Genomic DNA, 20,509 nt, shown 5'->3' on the forward strand with positions numbered 1-20,509 from the left:
CTCTTTAGCCGCGATAATTTTTAAGACCCTTTTCTTTTTTTTTTTTTTTTTTTTTTGGTTTTCCGAGACAGGGTTTCTATGTGGTTTTGGAGCCTGTCCTGGAACTAGCTCTTGTAGACCAGGCTGGTCTCGAACTCACAGAGATCCGCCTGCCTCTGCCTCCCGAGTGCTGGGATTAAAGGCGTGCGCCACCACCGCCCGGCTTTTAAGACCCTTTTCTGAGTATGGGACTGCTCAGCACAGCTTCCATGTCGCCCAGCACAGAGGAGAGAGGTAAATGTATCCAACTTGAGCTGTGGCTTGCAGCGGCAGGAAGCTCCCGCCCTGCGGTAGGTTAGGGAAGCTGCAGGAGCTCCGGACTTCCGGACCTCGAGGTCGTCCATCTGTGGCACCAAGAGGGTTCCCAAGATCTCAGGGCAGGCACAGGCCAGGATGGCCACGCTGTAATTATCAGCTTAGCAACACAGCCTGGGACAACAGGAGAATCACAAAAACACATTCCCCGTCCTTCACTGTAGACACCACGGGTCTACAGCCTCGGAATCCCAGGAGTTGTCAAACAGGAAGCGAGAGCAACAAGTGGCCTCTTTAAGGCACTCCGCCTCCTCTAATTTTTCTGACCCTCGTCGCCGCCCGTTGCCCCGCCCCCTCGCGCACGCGCACTCCCTCCCGCCTACCGCGCCGCTGCCGCCTAGTACAAGAGCTCGTCTGCTCTCGCGCCCAGGGCGAGTCGACGCGACGCCTGAGCGCCCGGCTCTGTCGCCGCGGCCCCGGCAGGTAAGAGGGTGACCCGGCTCTGTGGGCTCGAGGCGGGCGGCGGCCACGAGGAACCGCAGGCTCCGGGATCCACTACGCCGCACGTGTTCCATGGGCCTCGGGTCGGGCCCGGCGCCGCGACTGCGGCCGCGCCCCGACCCCACAGCCCCTTGTGGTCGTCAGGGCCTCCTCCCCCCACGCCACCCCCCGCCGCTCCCCCAGACCCTTAGTCGTGCGAGGTCCTCGAAGCCCTACTCGGGCTGGCGTCCCTGGGCGTGGGGTTCACGGTCTCATCGGGGACACCCAGCCAGTATCACCCAGGTTTCCTTGGCCGCTTGGCGCCTCTCTTGTGTTGCCAGCACAACCTTCACCTGAGTTCCCGTCCAAGTTTCTACCAGGCCAGGCCTCTCTCTGGTCAAGCATTTGTAAGCCTTGTCGGGGCAACTAGGTAGGTGAGCGCATACAGTGGTGTGAAGCCGGGGCTACTAGGACCAAGTTATCTAGGAACCCAGAGAGGATCGGTTGGAGCTCTTTGTTGGGTTGACCAACTGCAATTACCGGAGTGACTGAAATATTCTGTCTCTCCATATTTGTGCATTCGGTGTCTTGGGTGGCATCCGGGAATCTGCATTTGATTGGAGGGAGAGTGGTGGCTCACTCTAGTATAAAGCTGTGGCTATGACTGTCAAGTTGACCACCTTCTTGTGGGCAGTGGTCACCAGCCCCAAACCACCTGCTGACTGTCCTTTCTAACAGACCTCCCTCTCAGAGCTGCCCTCCCCCTATCCTGCTGGCCTGTAGGCTTAAAACTTGAACGCATCTGGACTCTCTGTCTGAGACTCCAGCTATTGGAATCGGAAATTGATGATTTCTTTTGAGGCAGGCTCCTGTAGATGCTGGCCTCACTCTTAACTGGTTTAAACTCCTGAGCCTCTTGCGTCCTGAATGCTGTGAGGCTGTCTGGCTAAATCTTCCCGCCCCGCGGGGTGTTTCTGTGTAGCTCTCAGTTCGTTTTGTAGACCAGGCTGGCCTTGATCTTCCTGCCAGTCTCCCAAATGTGGGCTAATGGATGCTCCACCGCACTCAGTCTTTTTGTTTTGTTTTGTTTTTGTTTTTCTCTAGCTTTGGAGCCTGTCCTGGAACTAGCTCTTGTATACCAGGCTGACCTTTTATTCCCAGAGATCCACCTGCCTCTGCCTCCCAGCAGCTGGGACAACACAGGCAGGTACGCCCCAACGCCTGGTGGCTGGTTTCATATGTTAATGTTTGGTATCTCGAAGAAAGGTCCTGTCCCGTTGGGTGTTCCAAAGTGGTGGTGGTGGTGTTAGGGGTTCGCAAGGTCATAGGACCGATTCCCCCCCCTCGCCCCCCCCCAGATTTGCCCTGCATGTTGCCCTGTCATTTCACTCACTGGAGTAGTCTTTGAAAGGGACTTTCTTTTTTTTTTTTTTTTTTTGATTTTTCGAGACAGGGTTTCTCCATAGCTTTTGATTCCTGTCCTGGAACTAGCTCTTGTAGACCAGGCTGACCTCGAACTCACAGAGATCCGCCTGCCTCTGCCTCCCTAGTGCTGGGATTAAAGGCGTGCACCACCACCAAGTCCCGGCTGAAAGGGACTTTCTCTTTTCATTGTTTTCAGCCTCAATTCCTCCTGCTACCATTTTTTTTCAAAATATTCTTTATGTATACAATGTTCTGTCTGCATGTATGTGCTGTCTGCTTGTACACCTACAGACCTGAAGGGCACCAGATCTCATAAATGGTGTGAGCCAACGTGTGGTTGCTGGGAATTGAACTCAGGACCTTTGGAAGAGCAGCCAGTGACTGCATTGTATGGTTCTGTCAATCAGCCTCCGAGCTCATTTTCTTACATCGTCAGTGAACAGTTATATTATGTGAATGAGGCTGTCTTAGTATTAGTGAACTCTAAGATAGGACTCCAACCTTTCATTGGTTTAGTTTGCTTTTAACCACTTAAACCATCTCTCCAGCCCCCTTTATGGTCAACAAAATTGGTGGTTATGGCCATAGTATGGCCAAATTTCCATTAAGTATAAGTTCCGGGTCAGGCCTGGTGGTTGGTGTATGCCTGTTATACCAACTGTACTCTGAGGCTAAGGCAGGAGGTTTTTTTATATCAGGTACATAGCTAAGGCCTGTCTCAAAACTAAAAACACCAAGCAGCTGGTATTTTCTGGGCACTAGAGTTTTGTTCCCTGGAGAGACCTATGGGACCTACCCTCCTCCAATCCTTGCACCTGGGCTTGATGGAGTTGGCTGCTAGGTAAAACAGCTTGGCAGCTCCTGTGCCCTGTGTAGTGGGTGTTGTTACTGTTCCTTCCTCTAGGATTGAGACTTTGAGACAGACATGCTTTTTTGTTTGTTGGGGGGCATTTGTCTTAGTCTTACTAAGTAAGCAAGCGTGAGGTTTCCGGTTTAATTGCAAAGCTAGAATTTACATTATGCTTCCTCCTCACATTGATTGAGGAGTCCACATCCAGTGACGTTTACAAGCATGTCTTAGTTGCTTTTCTTTGAGAGGTGCTGTTCGTTGCACAGCCACATGGTGTGCTTTTTTTTGTGCATGGCATTCAGGTGATGGACCTATTGCTGGATGCTGTTAGCTGTTGCAGGGGCTCGCATTTCAGGCAGGTGCTGTCGAGCTGATCAGAGTAATTGTTTTCCTCTGTGCTGCAGCATGCATCTAGTCTGCAGTCTCAACGCTGCTCTTGCTGATCCTCCAGAGGAAACCTGGACAGTAGCCACTCTGGTTTACTCTTGGAACTCTTATAGTGTGATGTGCACTGAGCCCTTGAGCTCTTAGCATTCTAGAGAGCAGCTTTTGCATTTGCAACCTGTGAGGTCAAAGGAAGCCACTGGGTTCATACTCCCCTGTCTCCACGGTCAGGCTCCTTGGGTGCATTTTACAAGCCCCACACTCTTGCACAGAAGGGCCACCTCTTGTCAGAGAGCCTTTTTAAAACTGTCTAAGGCGCTTTGAAGCAAATCTCACTGGATACAGCAGTGGGGAAGCTTTCTTGAGGGTTAAGTCTTCCTTAGGCTCACAAAGGGGTCAAGCAGGTCACATCACACCACATCTTGAAGCTTCAGCCTTGAGTAGGGTGATAGTTATCCCTGGCGAGAATTGCTGTTTTTTTTTTTTTATTTGGGGGCATGTTAGGTGAATGCTTTCTCGCTGAGTTATTACAGCTCAGTCCCTACAACCTTTTTGTTGTTTTGAGGCAGGGGTTTTTCTGAGTGGTCCTGGCTCTACTAGAACTTGCTCTATAGACCAGTCTGGCCGAAAACTCAGAGATCCACCTGCCTCTTCATCCCAAGTGTTGAGATTAAAGGCATGTGCCACCGTGCCTGGCCAAATTTATTTTATGTGTATGTTTTTGTTTGTTTTGTTTTTTTGCCTGCATGTATGTCTGCATACCACATGCATGTAGTCCCTACAGAGGCCCAAAGAGGGTGTCAGGTCCTCTGAACTGGACTTAGAGATGGTTTTAAGCCCATAGAATCAAATGCAGGTCCACTGGAGCAGCATCCAGTCCCCTCCCAATAACTTCTTTTTTTTTTTTTTCGAGACAGGGTTTTTCTCCATAGTTTTTTCGTTTCTGTCCTGGAACTAGCTCTTGTAGACCAGGCTGGCCTCGAACTCACAGAGATCGCCTGCCTCTGCCTCCCAAGTGCTGGGATTAAAGGCGTGGGCCACCACCGCCCTGCTCCCAATAACCTTTCTAAAGAGAGGATTTATTTGTAGGCCCTTTACTGTAGAGTACGTTTTAGCTGACAGCCTCTTCCACTGTGACTCCCCTTCACCGTGTCCTGCCCGGTGGGCTCCAGAACAGAGCCATGGCCACAGAGGAGAAGAAGCCAGAGACAGAAGCTGCGAGAGCACAGCCCACCCCTTCCTCGTCAGCCACGCAAAGCAAGGTATGTCCCACAGGGACCACTGGCTGTGCCCAGTGAGGTGTGCTGCCTATATGTTTCTGCCCACACAGCAGTGGTCACATAGAGCCACGTGCTGGATGTCATCAGATTCCCAGACCTAAGATGGTGGGGGTGGGATTAAACACAAAAGTACAGCCTGTTTTGAGGTGGAGTCTTCCTGTAGGCCTGGTTGGTGAGGAACATAACATGCACAGCAGGCTAGTTTTGAACATATACAGATATGCCTGCTTCTGCCTCCCTCTCCCCTTCGTGTGCTGGATTTAATTTAAAGACATGTACCACCACACTTGGCCAAAAAATTACAAATTCTTGGTATGTTGAGGTGGGGACTCCAAAGGAAGTATGGACTTTGTAGAGAAGGATAGGCTCCCGCTGACAAGTTTGAAGGGTGACATCAGATAAGATTGTAGTCAGTTCTTCTGTGTGAGTTTGAACAGCTAATACTAAATATGCTTTGGGCATCAAGTGAGTTGGTTGGGTGGTGGTAGTTGCCTCTGGCTAAGTTGTACTGTCTCCTATAGCCCACACCTGTTAAGCCAAATTATGCTCTGAAGTTCACCTTGGCTGGCCACACAAAAGCTGTGTCTTCTGTGAAGTTCAGCCCCAATGGGGAGTGGCTGGCAAGTTCATGTGAGTATCCTTCAGCTGAGGAAGGGGTTTGGTGATAGGGGGGCATTGACTGTTACTTCTTACTGCTCCCACAAGTTAGTGGTCTGCTTGTAATTGCCTATTTATATGCTCTTGCCGCTCACTGTACCATGAGTGGCTCTCTGTGCACACTTACTTCTGAGTGACCTAGGCCCTCTGTTTTAGGGGAAATGGTCACAACGTTTTCTTTCATTTTATTTTTGGTTTTTGGAGACACAGCTTCTCTGTAGCTTTGGAGCTTATCCTGGAACTAGCTCTTTTAGGCCAGGCTGGCCTTGAACTCAGAGAGAGGTCCTGCTTCTGCCCCCAGTGGTGGGATTAAAGGCTGGTAGGATTAAAGGCGTATGCTGCCACTGCCCAGCTGTCACAACCTTTTCTTTCTTTCTTTCTTTCTTTATATTTATTTATTTAGTATGCAGTATTCTGCCTGCATGTATGCCTGCAGGCCAGAAGAGGGCACCAGAACTCATTATAGATGATTGTGAGCCACCATGTGGTTGCTGGGAATTGAGCTCAGGACCTTTGGAAGAGCAGGCAGTGCTCTTAACCTCTGAGCCATTTCTCCAGCCCCCTGTCACAACCTTTTCTAACTCCAGCTTTTTTTACATTTCTTTTCAGCTGCTGATAAACTCATTAAAATATGGGGAGCATATGACGGAAAGTTCGAGAAAACCATATCTGGTCACAAGCTGGTAGGTTTCCTATGAGGTGTACTGGTTGTTGAGCCAGATGACTGGTTGCCATGTCTGTTCTGGCATTTTGTAGATCAGGCTGGCCTTGAACTTGGAGTTCTGGCTGTCCTGACATCCTGAGTTTAGGAATTGCAGGTGTGCACCACCACCCGACTTGTCAGGCCTGTCTTCACATTGTCAGGCCTGTCTTTAAGACTGATGGGTGCAGGGTTTTATGTAGTTCAGGGAATCAGGCTTGCACTACCACACCTGGCTGACTTATTTTTAGTGCGAACACTTTAAGCCTCCACAGGTGTATCAGTCTAGGAAGCCTGGCAGAGCTGAGAGTAGTGACCTTTTGCCCTAAGTCAGGTGTCTTATGCTAATACTGGCTGGCTAGAAGATTTCCTGAGGGCATGGTTCATAGATAGGTAATGCTGATTTTTTACTGGTCATTTGGGTTTTGATCCATAAAGTGGTAATCAACTTTTTTTCCTTCCCAAGGGTATATCTGATGTAGCCTGGTCGTCAGATTCTAACCTCCTCGTGTCTGCCTCTGATGATAAAACTCTGAAAATATGGGACGTGAGTTCTGTAAGTGACACTGGTCTTCCCAGGGAGTACCTATAGTTGAGATGAGTTGGATGTGTGCATGGTTGATCTTGGGGAGGTCTTCAGATGTACCGGAAGTCCAAGAATTGTATCTGGGGAAAATATAGCCCCTGGGAATCATTGAGCTTGGAGTGCTCCATTCTAGGGAAAGTGTCTGAAGACCCTGAAGGGCCACAGTAACTATGTCTTCTGCTGCAACTTCAACCCCCAGTCCAACCTCATCGTCTCAGGGTCTGTAAGTGCGTGGGTCTCTCCTGGGGGGGCAGGGAGGGCAGGTGATGTGTCCAGTGTTACTGGTGTTCAGGGTGGGGACACGGTTTGAGTCTGAGGGACTACACTGTTGCTGCCCCTCTGTTCCTAGAGTCACTTTAATGTCCTGTCTCATCTTTAGTTTGATGAAAGTGTGAGGATATGGGATGTGAAGACAGGGAAGTGTCTCAAGACTTTGCCTGCCCATTCGGACCCAGTCTCAGCCGTAAGTCCTCCTAGCATCCACTCAGCGGTTCCTCTACGTGGGGTGACCTTATTTACTCACATGCAGCATCCAGATGACCAGAGGCTAAGACATTGTTTGGCCCTGTGAGCTGTAGTAGGTGGGTGGGGTACAGTGGGGAGCATCATGGGGAACTTTGTGGGTTGGAAGGTAGATGACCGGGGTTTTCTTTGTGTAACAGCCCTGACTGTCCTGGAACTCACTCTGTTCTGCAGACTGACCTTGAATTTAGAGACCCTCCTGCTTCTGCCTTCAAGTGTTGGGATTAAAGGCGTGCGCCAGCACCTCCAGGCTAAGTAAAGAGAATTTTGAGTAGAGTAGCTTTAATTAGTGAGTTTGGTGGCATCCTAGGGTTTCTATTACTGGGATAAAAACCCAGTGACAAAACAACCCGGGAGTGTGTAAGTTTGGGTTACAATTGCTATAATGAAACACCATGACCAAAAGCAGGTTGGGAAGAAAAGGTTTATTTGGCTTGCACTCTAAACATCATAGTCCACCACTGAAGGAAGTTAGGACAGGGACTTAAGCAGGCTGGAATCTTGTTGCAGGAGCTGATGCAGAGGCCACAGAAGAGTGAGTGTTGCTTACTGACTCGCTTTTCTTACCTTGTTCAGCCTGCTTACTCAGAACCCAGGACCACAAGCCTAGGTCCTCCCTCATCAGTCACTAAGAAAGTGACAGACTTGCCTACAGCTCAGTGTTACAGAAGCATTTCCTTATTTGAGGCTCCCTCCTCCTCTCTGCCTCTAGGTTGTGTCAAGTTGACAGAAAAATAGCCAGTGTGGGGAGCAATTTTTTTTTTTTTTGACACAGTTTCTCTATGTAGCTCTTGGCTAAAGAACTCACTGTGTAGACCAGACTGGCTTTGGACTCAAAGAGGTCCATCAGCCTCTATGCCTTAGGGTTTCTATTGCTATGAAGAGACACCATGACCAATGCAACTTTTTTTTTTTTTTTGTGGGTAGGGGTTTCCCGACAGGGTTTCTCCATGTAACAGCCCTAGCTGTCCTGGAACTAACTCTTGTAGACCAGGCTGGCCTCAAACTCACAAAGATCTGTCTGCTTTTGCCTCCCGAGTGCTGGGATTAAAGGCGTGCAGCACTGCCTGGCCCAGCTCATCTCTTCTAAGGAAAACATCGAATTGGGCTGGATGACAGGCAGGAAGTATGGCAGCGTGCAGGCAGAGTTGGTGCTGGAGAAGAAGCAGAGAACTCTTTATCTGGATAGATAGGCAGTTAGAAGAGAATGACACTGGGCTTGGCTCAAGCATTTGAAATCCCAAAGCCCACCCCCAGTGACACACTTCCTCCAATAAGGAAGGCCATATCTCCTAATATTTGCTGTGTCTCACCTCCAGCAGAGAGTCCTGTTAATTGGTCCAAGGTGGGTCTGAGTACCATGTGCACTTGCTAATTTTCTTTTCCAAGGTGCTACCTGCACATTAGCTGCATGGAATTCAGGCGCCCATATCAACTCCTAACCCCATAATTTCCTGATAGGAACTTGTTTTGGGTATTAAAGAGAGGGATGAATGTGGGTAGTTGGGTTATCTTGAATTAAGGAAGGAGGGCTAAGTGCTCACAGTTATGGTTGAGTGGCTATTTGGGATCTGGCATGTACTTATAGCAGTAGAAAGTGACCTCTGGTTCCAGTGCTGTAGAGTGCAGCTTGGTCTGTCAGGTCCATGATGGCAAGAGTCCCTGGAATCTAAAGGTTGCTTGTTTTTCTGCATGCCTGTGAGCCTAGCACTTAGGAAGCATGTCACCACACCAGGCACTGAGAGTTCATCTGTAAAAGCTTTGTCTTCAGCCACACCTGCGGAATACTCTGTGAAAGTTACAGAAATTCTGGAGATGTAGGCCACTTAGATGTTTGCCCAACCTACACTAGTCTTTGGGTTTTGTCACCATATGACATAAGTACAGGCATAGTGATATACACCTGTAATTCCCAGCACTTTGGCAGAAGCAGAAAGATTAAGGGATAAAAGTTACAGCTACATAGTGAATTCAGAGTCAACTGCTGTTACCTAAGGTCCCCTAGTGGTCTGAGTCTCATGGCTGGTCTGTCCCACTGAGCGTCTAGAGTGGCATCAAAGTCTTACTTTTTGCTGGTGGGAAAAGGTCTGTCCCGTCGCCCCCTCCCACCCCCACCCCCCTTGTATTGACCTTGTTGGGTGCGCAAAGGGAAGGTGTGTGTTGGGATCCAGAGCCACATGCTACTGATTAGGAAGTCAGCTGCTTTTCCTCTCATTTGTAGGTTCATTTTAACCGCGATGGATCGTTGATTGTATCTAGTAGCTACGATGGCCTCTGGTAAGTGAGAGTCTTCACTAGTGAACAAATGTGTATGGCCTGTTGTGCTGTTGTTCCAGCTCTGGTATAGCAAAAAGAGAAGGGACATATGCCTCACCTGTTCCCCTCTGGTTGTAGGTCATTGCAGACATGTGTTATAGAGTCCAGGGGGTGAAAAGCTATAAAAGGAGGTGGTGGAGGTGATGGCTGAGAAGCGAGACCACCCAGGGTGAGGTTAAGAACTGAGAGCTCTTTCCATACCCCTGTGTGAGTGCCCTTCCAAAGTTGTAGAAAGATAGTAAAGGGGTCAATCCTTTTGGTAAGTGCAGTGGCCCTGTCCACAGAACCCATGAATTCTGGGCAGGTGAGTCAACCAGATCCCGTTGTGGAAGAGAGAAGCCAGGGGCATGGTCTGCAGAGCTTATAACAGAGCATGCCATTGTCGATCTGACTGCTAAGTAGAAGTGCTCAGGGTCCTTTGAGGACAAGGGGAGTATAGGGCACAGGAGGCAGACTTGAGAGTACAGTGCTGGGAGATCACTGCTGATGTTCTGTGTTGAGCAGGGATGGGGCTGATAGAGAATGAGGTGTGAAGCACAGAGTTGGTTTATGGCAGGGGTGATGGGCTTGTTGCACACCTCACTAAAGGCCATCTATGACTTTGAGGCTAAAAGACCTTGGATGCATTTAAATATACCTAAAATTAGAGATACTTAAAAGGAAGTGTTTGAACAGGGCAGGTGACTGGAATCTCCGCAGCAAAATCCCAAGAACTGATTTGAAGGATAGGACAGGGAAGAGTGGCCTGGAGTGAACCAAAGGAGCTAGAAACTTCTGTGCCCCAAGCAGAGCTATGACCAAAAGGCAGAGAGTAAAATCTAAACATAACAGAAGGTGACTTAAATTTTTACTTATTTTTTTGTGGTGCTGCAGGTGGAACCAAGCTTTGCAGTTGCTTAGTTGGAACTTTGCCACTTTGAACAGGCCAGGCTGGGACTTAGTGAAGCCCATTGGCAATATTATTTGTTTACTGGACATATATAGAGTGATGTGAACTAAACATTTTCTTTTGCTTTGGGGGTGGCACAAACTTTACCAAAAAGATAGTTCTCACAAAAGAAAGATAAAGCCCTTAAAGCTATTTCATTTCTGCCAGTCTGTGTTTACTGTGCTGTCTCTGTTATAGGCAGAGTGGCCCCAAGAGACTTCAGGTAGAAGTACACTTGAAACTTGAATTTTCGAGAATGAGTTCAGTACACGGGAGGTTGGGGAAATGGTAACAGGAGAACCACAGGTCTGTGAGAGTGGGTTGGCTGGATTCCCAGACTCCAGTCTGCAACCAGCACACAGCCCCATCGTGGGTCTGGATATGCTGATGGGCAATGACTACCTGAGCTCTGACTCTGCCCAGGTGGTTACCTGGGTGTGCGCACAAAGACTCCTGACCTCCTGGGACTCCGTACTTGTCACCAGTAAAAGCCATAATCCACTTGAGACCACTCTTCTGTTTGCCATAAGAATAACATCAGGTGGCAGAGATGCTAGAGAGAAGTCTGGGGCACAGAGCTTGCACCCCCAAGTGTCCTGCCCTCCTAGCACCCGTGTATGCTGACCACCCTGTGGTGCTTAGACAATAGGCTTCAGACCATGTGGAGACTTGGGTTTAAGGAACTTTCCAAAAAGTTAGAAACATTTTATTGAAGAAGCTGGCAGGAAGGAGCTTGGGAAGTTAAAGGAGATAGAGCATACCCTCATCCCAGCACTCTGGGGACAGATGCTGGCACAGTTCATAATTTGAAGACAGCCAGGGCTTTATGCTGAGACCCTGTCAGAAAGGAAGACAGAAATAGGAATCAGTATGTAAGGCATGTTTGATAGGTAAAGGTAAACAATAGGGGGTGGTGTCTGAGCCCAGAGAAGACTGGAGGACTAGCAGTGCACTGCACTTGACCCCGCTTTTCCTAGGTAGACTCCATCCTAAAGAGCCGGAGGAAGTGATTAATAGAGTATTCTTGGGGTCCTGGGACCTTAAAATTAATTAGTTTATTAGAGACAGGGTCCCATTTTGTAGCTCTGGGACTCAAATGCAGAACTCACAAGTAAAAACAAATTTAAAAACAGAAACAAAAAGTCACTCATACCGTTGGTCCTTTTCCCCTTGTCGTCCTTGGTTGTCCCTGGGAAGTATAGTAAGCATCAATACTTGCCAGTTGTCCCTTAGCCAGTAAGTGACAGACCAGGATCCTGCTTCTGAGTCAGCTGCATTGCCTTTGGAACCTCAGCAGCACCTGTTCTCTGAGATTTAGGATCATGCATTGGCCTGGATTTAAGGTGATCTGCCTGGAGTTAACCAGGTAGATCATGGTAAAGATCTCTGTTGACAATTAAATGCTAAGATGTTTAGCAATGCTTTGATGGGAGAGGGGAGGAGCATGGAGATTGAGACTGAGCGCACACCCTGGGGAGTTCAGGGTAGAGTCAGAAGTCACCATCAGTCACTCAGCCTCTGCCAGTAAGCAGTTAGTTGGGTTTCAGTCCCTAAGGGTGTTTTTGCTGTTGTACAAAAGTGAATTTAAAAGAGGCCAGCAGGTGGTACAGCCTTTAAGCCTTTAATCCTGGCAGATCTTTGTGAGTTCAATGCCAGCTAGAGCTACCTAGCGAGACTGTCTCAAAAAAGAAGCAAACAAACAAAAACATACACACACACAAAAGAGAAATCCACAGAGGGTTCCAGTTGTGGCATCTTGTGTCTGTCTCCTCAGCATGAGAATCACAAATAAAATGGAGCCTTCAGAGACGGGTCACTGGGCATGTGCAGAGAGGAAGAAAGGGCTGTTGCTTTTGGACCCGACAAGCTTGTTCCAAGAGTGGAAACTTTGGGAGCTGTGGAGAGGCTGGTGTTGGGGAGGAGTTTTTCAAGACGTGGTTTCTCTGTGTAGCCCTGACCCGGAATTCATTCTGTAGAGCAGACTGCCTCTACCTCCGGAGTACTAAGGCTTGTACCACCACTTCCTGGCTTTTTTTTTTTTCTTAAGATTTTTATTTATTGGGGCTGAAGAGATGGCTCATCGGTTAAGAGCACTGGCTAACCAGGCAGTGGTGGCACACTCATTTAATCCCAGCACTTGGGAGGCAGAGGCAGGTGAATCTCTGAGTTCGAGGCCAACCTGGTGTATATACTGGGTTCCAGGACAGCCAAGGCTACATGGAGAAACTGTCTAGAAAAGCTTTTTAAAAAATTATTTATTGTGTGTACAGTGTTCTACTTGCATGTATCCCTGCAGGATAGAAGAGGGCACAAAATCTCATTATAGATGGTTGTGAACCACTATGTGTTTGCTGGGAATTGAACTCAGGACATCACTCCAGTCTCCAGTCTTTTTTCTTTTTTTTTTTGAGATAGGGTTTTTCTCTGTAATCCTGCCTAGAGGACAGGTATCCTTTATGCCAGATTGGGAGACAGTCTGCAACAGTGGAGCCTGCCCGTGTGTGCATACGTAGTTTTTACTCAGTCTCTAAAGACAGAGTAATTGTTAAAGCTGTGGATTCAGTACGGTGCTACGGGAACTGGGAGAAGTGCCCTCCCAGAGCTCAGTGGGATTGGTGACAGCACTCACTCAATCTGCGTCCTTACCTATGTTCTTGCTTGACAGCCGCATCTGGGACACTGCCTCTGGCCAGTGCCTGAAGACGCTCATCGGTGAGTGCTCTGGTCTGCCTGGTAGGGGTTATGGAGGTGGGTGGATGTGGGTAGGGGTAGCTTTCCCCAGACCTGCCATGTCCTAGTGGACCTTACAGGAGTATCTGTTTTCAAGAAGTCATCTTTCCCTTCTGTCGTGGCCTCCTCACTACTCTGGAGGACTCATGGTTTGATGGTGTGTCCACCTTGCCCTCCTTCCTGACTAATAAAGCTGCCTGTGGACCCCCCCCCCCAATCTCCTGTTCATATGAGGTCCTTGGAGTGCATAACATTGTAGAATAGTGTCCTTTGTAGGTGTTTGGGGCCCTGTATTCTCCACCATGTGTATCAGCCTGCCCCTGGCCCCTTCCTTCCTGGAGTTGGGGATACGTACTCACCTACTGGGGTACTGTAGTGGGGGAGGGGGCAGAGTGTCAGAAGCAGGACTTCACGGGTGGGGTATCGGAAGGGTGTTACTTGGCCCTGCTGGAGTTCAGAGCTTTCAGTTAGCAATGTGAAGGTTTGGCAAGACATTCTTTGTGGGTTGATAGGCTGTTGTGGTGAGTTGCTACCTCCCTGGGGCTGTTAGAAAAACTAGTGTGTTGGAATGATGTGCAGTAGGCAGGTACACATCCAGTTCAGGTGCAGCCATTATAGGCAGCTCAGAGAGGTTGCCATGGGGTGGGGAATGCAAGTTGTCAGGCCTGTGCATGTAGTAAGTGCATGAGCCATCTCACCAGCCCTGGGGCTTGTTTGTTTAATTATTTTACGTCTCAACTACAGTTCCTCCTCATCCCCAACCCCCAATCCCCTCCTCTTCCATCTCCATCCAGGATGGGGCAGGTCTCCTATGAATATCAAGTTGTAGTAAGACTGAGCACTTTCCCATGTCTTGACAGCCGGGGTTTTGAGATTTGTGGAATGCTTTGTTTTCTATCAGTTGTTGGCTAAACTTGGTCACCTAGAGACAACCAGGTGCAGGACCAGGATTTAAATATGGACAGGCAATGGGAAGTAAGCCCTAGACTGAGGGAGTCAGTAAGCCCTAGACTAAGGTGGAAATAAGCCCTAGAATAAGGGAGGCAGGCCTATTTCGCCCAAGGTCTGTTTCTTTTCCCCATGTCTTCAGGTTTAGCAACTGATTGTTTTCTTTGGGGAGTTTGGGAGGGAGTTGGCGTTTCAAAACAGTTTTTCTATGTAGTTCTAGAACTTACTCTGTAGACCAGGCTGGCCTTGAAACAAAGAGATCCTCCTGCCTCTGCCTTTCAGTGCTGGGATTAAATGCTTGTACCACCACCACTTGGTTAGAAATGAAGATTATGATTAGGGCTTGCTCAACACAAGTCAGTAATGTTTCTCCAGGAATCTGTTTTAGAGGTGACCTGGGTAAGGAGCACAGATAACTGTTCCATGTCAACTGACATTGAATTATTGGCCTTGTGTGACCTCAGCTGGCCTCACTCTCTTGTGTCCCTTTCAGTGTTTGTGATCAGTCCCAAGGAAAAGAGTTCCCCGCGAACCCCCAGTGGTAATGTGTGTGTCAGGATGCACCAGTCTTTGTATGCACACTTAGGGCCTGGTAGACTTGGTAGGCTTCCTTGGCTGGCCAGGTAGACCCACTCCAAGACACACCCTTCTCACCCAGGCGAGGGGTAGATACCTGAGGGTCCACTCTGGAGGAGGTTATGGTATTTATTCCTGTGCCCTGGAAAGCAGCTTTTATGTGAGCAATTTCTAGAAGACCTTTAGCAGTGCAGCAGCCCACCCGCACCCCTCTCCAAATGCTGAGACTAACTAAAGTCAGCAGGCAGAGGCATGACCATAAAGAATGGGAATGTGTCTGTAGGAGTATCCTAGGCCAAGCAGCTCTCTCCAGGGGATCAGTTGTTCAGCTCTGCTGGGGAGCTTTGGGCCTCCTTTCACAAGTGGTGAAACCTTGTATTGGCAGGGCACTGGGGTGAAGACTTAGAATGATCAAGGAAGATGTTGGGAGATGGAATATCAGGCTGTTGGAGGGTAATGGTGACAGTACAGGTGGCAGGGGCCTTACACAGATGTCCTGCATGGGTGACAGGGAGCTGTCCTGCCTTTCTACTCTGCCAAGAGTCAACCTGTCTTTGTTCTGCGTAGATGATGACAATCCTCCAGTGTCCTTCGTGAAATTCTCTCCAAATGGCAAATATATCCTGGCTGCAACTTTGGACAAGTGAGTGCTTTGACAGCCTTCATTGGTGGGTTACTCTCCTGTTCTGTTGCCTTCTCCCAATAGCTTAGTTGAGGTGTTTTACATTTGTGCATTAGAGCTTAGCCCTGGACAGTAGGCTGAGGGGCTAAAGAAAGGCTGGCTGTCCACCCCAGCTAGTTCTAATATGAGAAGGATTTGAGGCCTAGGCTGTTTGTGTAAGGCAAGCCAAAGATTTCCTCCACAGAGGTGAGGTAGGACAGGTGACATCTGAAGACCTTCATGGGCCTCTGAGCTCCTTGACTTTTGGTTTGTTTGCTTTCACACATGCTAGGCTGGCTTTAAGCCAGTTCTCAGTCTCTGAGCACCTTCATGTGTACAGCAGAATCTCAATGTCACACATGCACATGCTGACCCCCGTCTAGGTGCTCATTGTGTGTCTAGCTGGCACACTGTATAAGGTCTTAAAGAAACCGTACCAGATCATCCCTCTTGAGCTGCCTGCTTGGCATTATCCTGGTTAGCCTACCACTTTTCCCATGGTCAGCAAGAACGTTCATCCCAAGGACGAGCAGAAGATGCTTTCCTTGAAGTTTGTCCTGGATGGTTCTGGAGCGTGCATTTTCCACGTTCTACTTGTGGCTAACCACTGGTTTTGAGAAGAACAGCCAGCAACAGCTTTTCTTTAGTCTGTCTCTGAACTACAAGTACTAGCTAGGGTCCTTATGTTTGCTCTTTTGTGGCCTGGAGTGGTTGAACCTGATGGGCTGGAGGATCCTCTATCCTGACACCCGTGGTTGTTGAGAAATGATGGTATCAGAGGCGGGGCATGGCCAAAGATAGGATGCCCCTCACTCCTACTCTCTCTTTCAGCACGCTGAAGCTCTGGGACTACAGCAAGGGAAAGGTAAGCTTCAGGCACGCGGCTGGCCTGGGGCCATCTGCATGCCAGCCCCAGGTAACAGGTGTGGGGCGGGTGCAGCAGACCCAGGAGTTAAAGCAGGAGAGACTAAGAGCCATCTTCTTTTGATAAGCAAGTTTGGTATAACTCCCTTTAAAGACATGTTTTATGAATGGCTAGCCTGCAGGTCAAAGTTTGAGTCTACGGACTCTCTTGTATGTATCTAGAGTATTTTCGGCAGTGGTCAGATGTGTGTGCCCAGAACTTGGAATCCTGGAATGAAAGAGAAACACAGGTGCTAACAATGCACACCCACCTTTTCAGTGCTTGAAGACATACACAGGCCACAAGAACGAGAAGTACTGCATATTTGCCAACTTTTCTGTGACAGGTGGGAAGGTGAGTCTTCCACCGAGCTGCCGTCACCCTGCCAGCTCTCTCCTGAGAGGCCACCCATCACAGGTGGCTTCATGTTTTTGGGAAGCTTCCTTGAGGCTGGGGAATAAACCCAAACATGCCCTTCTGTGTGGAACTGTGGTGTCTTACACTTGAATCCGGTTGAAGATCTAAGAGCAGGTGGTGACTGGATAGAAACTCATGGGGGTGTTGGAGGGGTGTGTGGCATGGGAGGCAGTTGACATGTCCCCAAGTTGGGGGAACAAGGGGTCAGAGTGGTGCCAGGCAGCTTGCCTGTTGCTACCACTTAGTCAGCACATAACTTCCGGTGTCTTGCCTGTTGTCACTGACTGCCTGCTGTGCTGCTGCAGTGGATCGTGTCTGGTTCTGAAGATAACCTGGTGTATATCTGGAACCTGCAGACCAAGGAGATTGTGCAGAAGTTGCAGGGTCACACAGGTGGGCAGTCCTTTGGGGATAGACCACACGGGGTGAAGCCACCCAGGGGAACTGCTTGAGTCCTCCAATTGCTTGGTTGTCTCTGGGATTTAGAGGCACACAGGCAGGCATTGCTACTCTGTTCTACCTGCCATCCCAGCCCTGAGGCCTGACATAGCATGTCTTGGAAGTGGCATCAAGGGCTCTTGTCTGGGGTTCTGGGCTCAGTTGTTTATAGATGTTGACTAAGACCGAGGCCTCCTGGGGGTATAGCTTGTTTTCCTCATTGGAGACCATGCATCTGGGACCCAAAGGTGAATATGGGAAGTGTGTAACATATATGGTGAGCTGCATTTCCTGGAGGTTCCAGCCTCTTTCAGAGATGCTGGTTTCCATTTCCCAAGCAGAGCTCAGCCTTGAGTGAGGCCAGCACCTGATTCTGAGGTGTAGCTATGGGTTGACCTCGTTCTAGTTAGTTGTTCTTGCCTGCCCACTTTCTGTGTGAGGGCAAGGATATCGTGCCCCTTTGCAGCTTTGAGGAGGGGGTGCCTCTTTCTGATAGAGCAGTTGCCTTCAACTGGAAGTGAGTTGGTTACATTTGCTGTGGTTCCTGAGCACCCAGGAAACAGGCGGAGTTAGTGAACATCACGTGCCATCTTATTTTTTTTTTTTTTTTTTTTTTTTTTGGTTTTTCGAGACAGGGTTTCTCTGTGGCTTTTGGCGCCTGTCCTGGAACTAGCTCTGTAGACCAGGCTGGTCTCGAACTCACAGAGATCCACCTACCTCTGCCTCCCGAGTGCTGGGATTAAAGGCGTGCGCCACCATCGCCCGGCACGTGCCATCTTATTAATGCCAGTAGCCCAGCCCAGCCCAGGTGTATGGTTACTTCTTGCTTAGGGGGAGCAACTGGATACAAGTTGTGTTGGGTGGTAGGAGGCAGTGGGAGTAGTGTGAGACCAGTGTGGAGAGCCTGTAGACATACGGTATGAGGACCCTGCTGGACAGCCAGCAGACGAAGGCTGTGGTGCTTAGTACTATTTCTGACATTCTAACACTCCCCTGGCTCTTTCAGATGTTGTGATTTCCACGGCTTGTCATCCGACAGAGAACATCATTGCCTCGGCAGCACTAGAGAATGACAAAACCATCAAACTGTGGAAGAGTGACTGCTAAGTCTTGGCTCCACAAGAGACTTCAGGAAGCCACCCGGATTGGCAAGAAACGCATGGGGGGCAGAGGTGTGGGGCCAGACTGGGGCAACAGGCCTGGTGCGCCTCCTCTCTGAAGATGTCGGGTCAGGGGAGTGCACACTACCGAGTCTTGATAGCCACTGTGACATTTCTTGCCAATTCTGTCCCTGTCTAGGGAGTTCATGGTCTGTTCTGTGCCCAGAGGCCGCAAATTTTTAATTTTTTATTACAAGAGTGAGTTCAACTCATCATGGGTTGTTTTTTCCCAATAATTGTTCTGTATCTTTTTGGTATTGTGTTGTCCAGTGCACACACTGGAGCAGGACCTACAGCCCCACTCCCGCTCCCTACCTCCAGCCTTGGCCTGCTTGTTCATGTTCCCTGCCTGTAATAGTACCCAGTGTGTTTCCAGGAATTTCTGGAAACAGAAAGGTTCTAAGTTGTATCTGTGTCAAGTTCCTTTGTATTTTTGGAGTTCATAGGTCAACACTGACCTCTCAGTGTTTGCACAGTGTCCCCTTGTCTTTCTGGTGTCACTCAGTAAGCTACAAACACTGTAATAAAAGGTGGGTTTGAACCCTCTGTGACCCTGAGTTCTGACAGGATGGAAGGTCATCCCATCCATACCTGGCTTTTAGGGCAGGGGTTGGAAAGGTCTCTGGGAAGATGGATTCTTGCTGTGCCTCTTTCCTAATTGCTGCTGTGGGCACTGACTGTTTTTAGAAGAGGACCTTCAGTTGAGAAAGAGTGGAACTCTTGGACAGACTTCCTGGTCCTCTCCATTCATTTTGCTTGCAGCTCAGAGTCATCTGTAGGAGAGAGGTGTTCAATGTGGTACTTATCCCAGCAGGTACAGCCTCCTGCCTTGGCTTCTAAACTACCAGCCTATCTTAGTCCCTGCCCCAAATGGATCCTCTGTCCTGGCTTTTGTGTGACCAGGACTGGGAAGAGGTGATGGCCAGACTCAGAGCCGCACAGTAGTTTTACAACTTCTGGCCATACCCAGAATGGCCTGCCATGGAACAGTGCAGAGGTTCTATGGGTATTTCTGGTCCACATAGATGGGTCAGGTGATGGACACAGGCACAGGCTTCAGAGAGGTTCTGGGTTTGTTGTGGGGCCACAGCCTGCTATGGAACCAGGTCATCCTGGTCTGTGGCTGCTGACATGGGTTCTGAAGCCCCTGGCATCTGTTGGATAGATGTGCCTGGGTTCTGGTCAGCATTGAGGGCATGTTGCTGTGGGGTTTCTGGAGGGGTGTTAAGGTCCTTCCAGCTGTGGCCTGGTGTGCGGCTTCCTCCTAAGGGAGGGAGCTTGCTTGCCATGCTGAGCGCAGTATCCCCAAGTATAGTTTATTTTTTCTACAGTTGAACTCTGTTGTAGATTTATGTAAAAATACATTCTCTTTTTGAAAATAAAGGTTTTCATGTCTTGTAATTTTGTCCCGTATAACTTTTTTCTAAAGATTCATCTTGCATACATAGATGTGTTGTTGCATGTTGGAGGTCAGAGGACATATAACCTATGGTTCTCTTCTCCCACCATATGTGTCCTGGGATAGGACTCTTCACCAGGCTTGGTGGCAAGTCGTTACCAGTTGAGTCACTTTGCTGTGTAGAACAAGCTGGCCTTGAACTCAGATCTGCCTGCTTCTGCCTCCTGAGTGCCGGGATTAAAGGTGTGTGCCAACACTGCCCAGATCACTTTGATGAATTCCTTAGCCCTTAATCTCTTAAGAATATAATTTCTGGGGCTGGCAAGATGGCTCGGGGGTTAAGAACACTGGCTGCTCTTCCAGAGGACCCGAGTTCAATTCTCAGCATCCACATGGCAGGTTACAGTCTGTAATTTCTGTTCCAGGATATCCAATGCCCTCACACAGACATACATGCGGGCAAAACAGCAATGTACATAAAATACAAATAAATTATAAAAAAATATAATTTTTTATAAGAACATAAGAATTCTTCTGTAAGAACTTCTTAGCCCTGTGAGTCATTACCTCTTCCGTCTTGGGGTCTCCTGCGTGCCTTGATTCCTCCTCTTCCTTTCTGGAGATCCCAGCTATACCTCCTGCCTAGCTATTGGCTGGTTAGCTTTTTATTACAACGATCACAGCAATACATCTTCACATAGTATACAAATACCCCACAAGTAGGGGATTGTTGTGCTGACAAGGGCAGGGCAGGCAGGCAAAGGCTGACTTTTCCCTTTTCCGTTGTCTTTATAGGCTTCCTATAAAGTGGTCTAGATTAAAGGTATGTCTTCCAGCCTCAAGATCCAAGTCAA

At 48.8% G+C, this 20,509-nt stretch overlaps 1 protein-coding gene across 2 annotated transcripts; it reads left to right on the plus strand.

The window, feature by feature from the left end:
* Positions 1-654: 654 nt before the first annotated feature.
* On the plus strand, positions 655-19,657 carry Wdr5 (WD repeat domain 5). Of its 2 annotated transcripts, none has more exons than XM_075985560.1 (14): positions 655-777; positions 4,606-4,695; positions 5,235-5,343; positions 5,980-6,053; positions 6,537-6,626; positions 6,790-6,879; positions 7,036-7,119; positions 9,400-9,455; positions 13,088-13,134; positions 15,244-15,319; positions 16,169-16,202; positions 16,521-16,595; positions 16,964-17,051; positions 18,103-19,657. In XM_075985560.1, exons 2-14 carry the CDS (start codon positions 4,615-4,617, stop codon positions 18,201-18,203), a joined length of 1,005 nt encoding a protein of 334 aa, XP_075841675.1. In that variant the 5' UTR covers positions 655-777; positions 4,606-4,614; the 3' UTR covers positions 18,204-19,657. The 2 variants fall into 2 exon arrangements, with proteins under 2 accessions (XP_075841675.1, XP_075841674.1); XM_075985559.1 differs by having other exon boundaries at positions 660-777; positions 4,523-4,695.
* The last annotated feature ends 852 nt before the right edge of the window (positions 19,658-20,509 follow it).

The sequence above is a fragment of the Microtus pennsylvanicus genome, chromosome 9 (assembly GCF_037038515.1).
Source record: "Microtus pennsylvanicus isolate mMicPen1 chromosome 9, mMicPen1.hap1, whole genome shotgun sequence".
Taxonomy (NCBI): Eukaryota; Metazoa; Chordata; class Mammalia; order Rodentia; family Cricetidae; genus Microtus; species Microtus pennsylvanicus.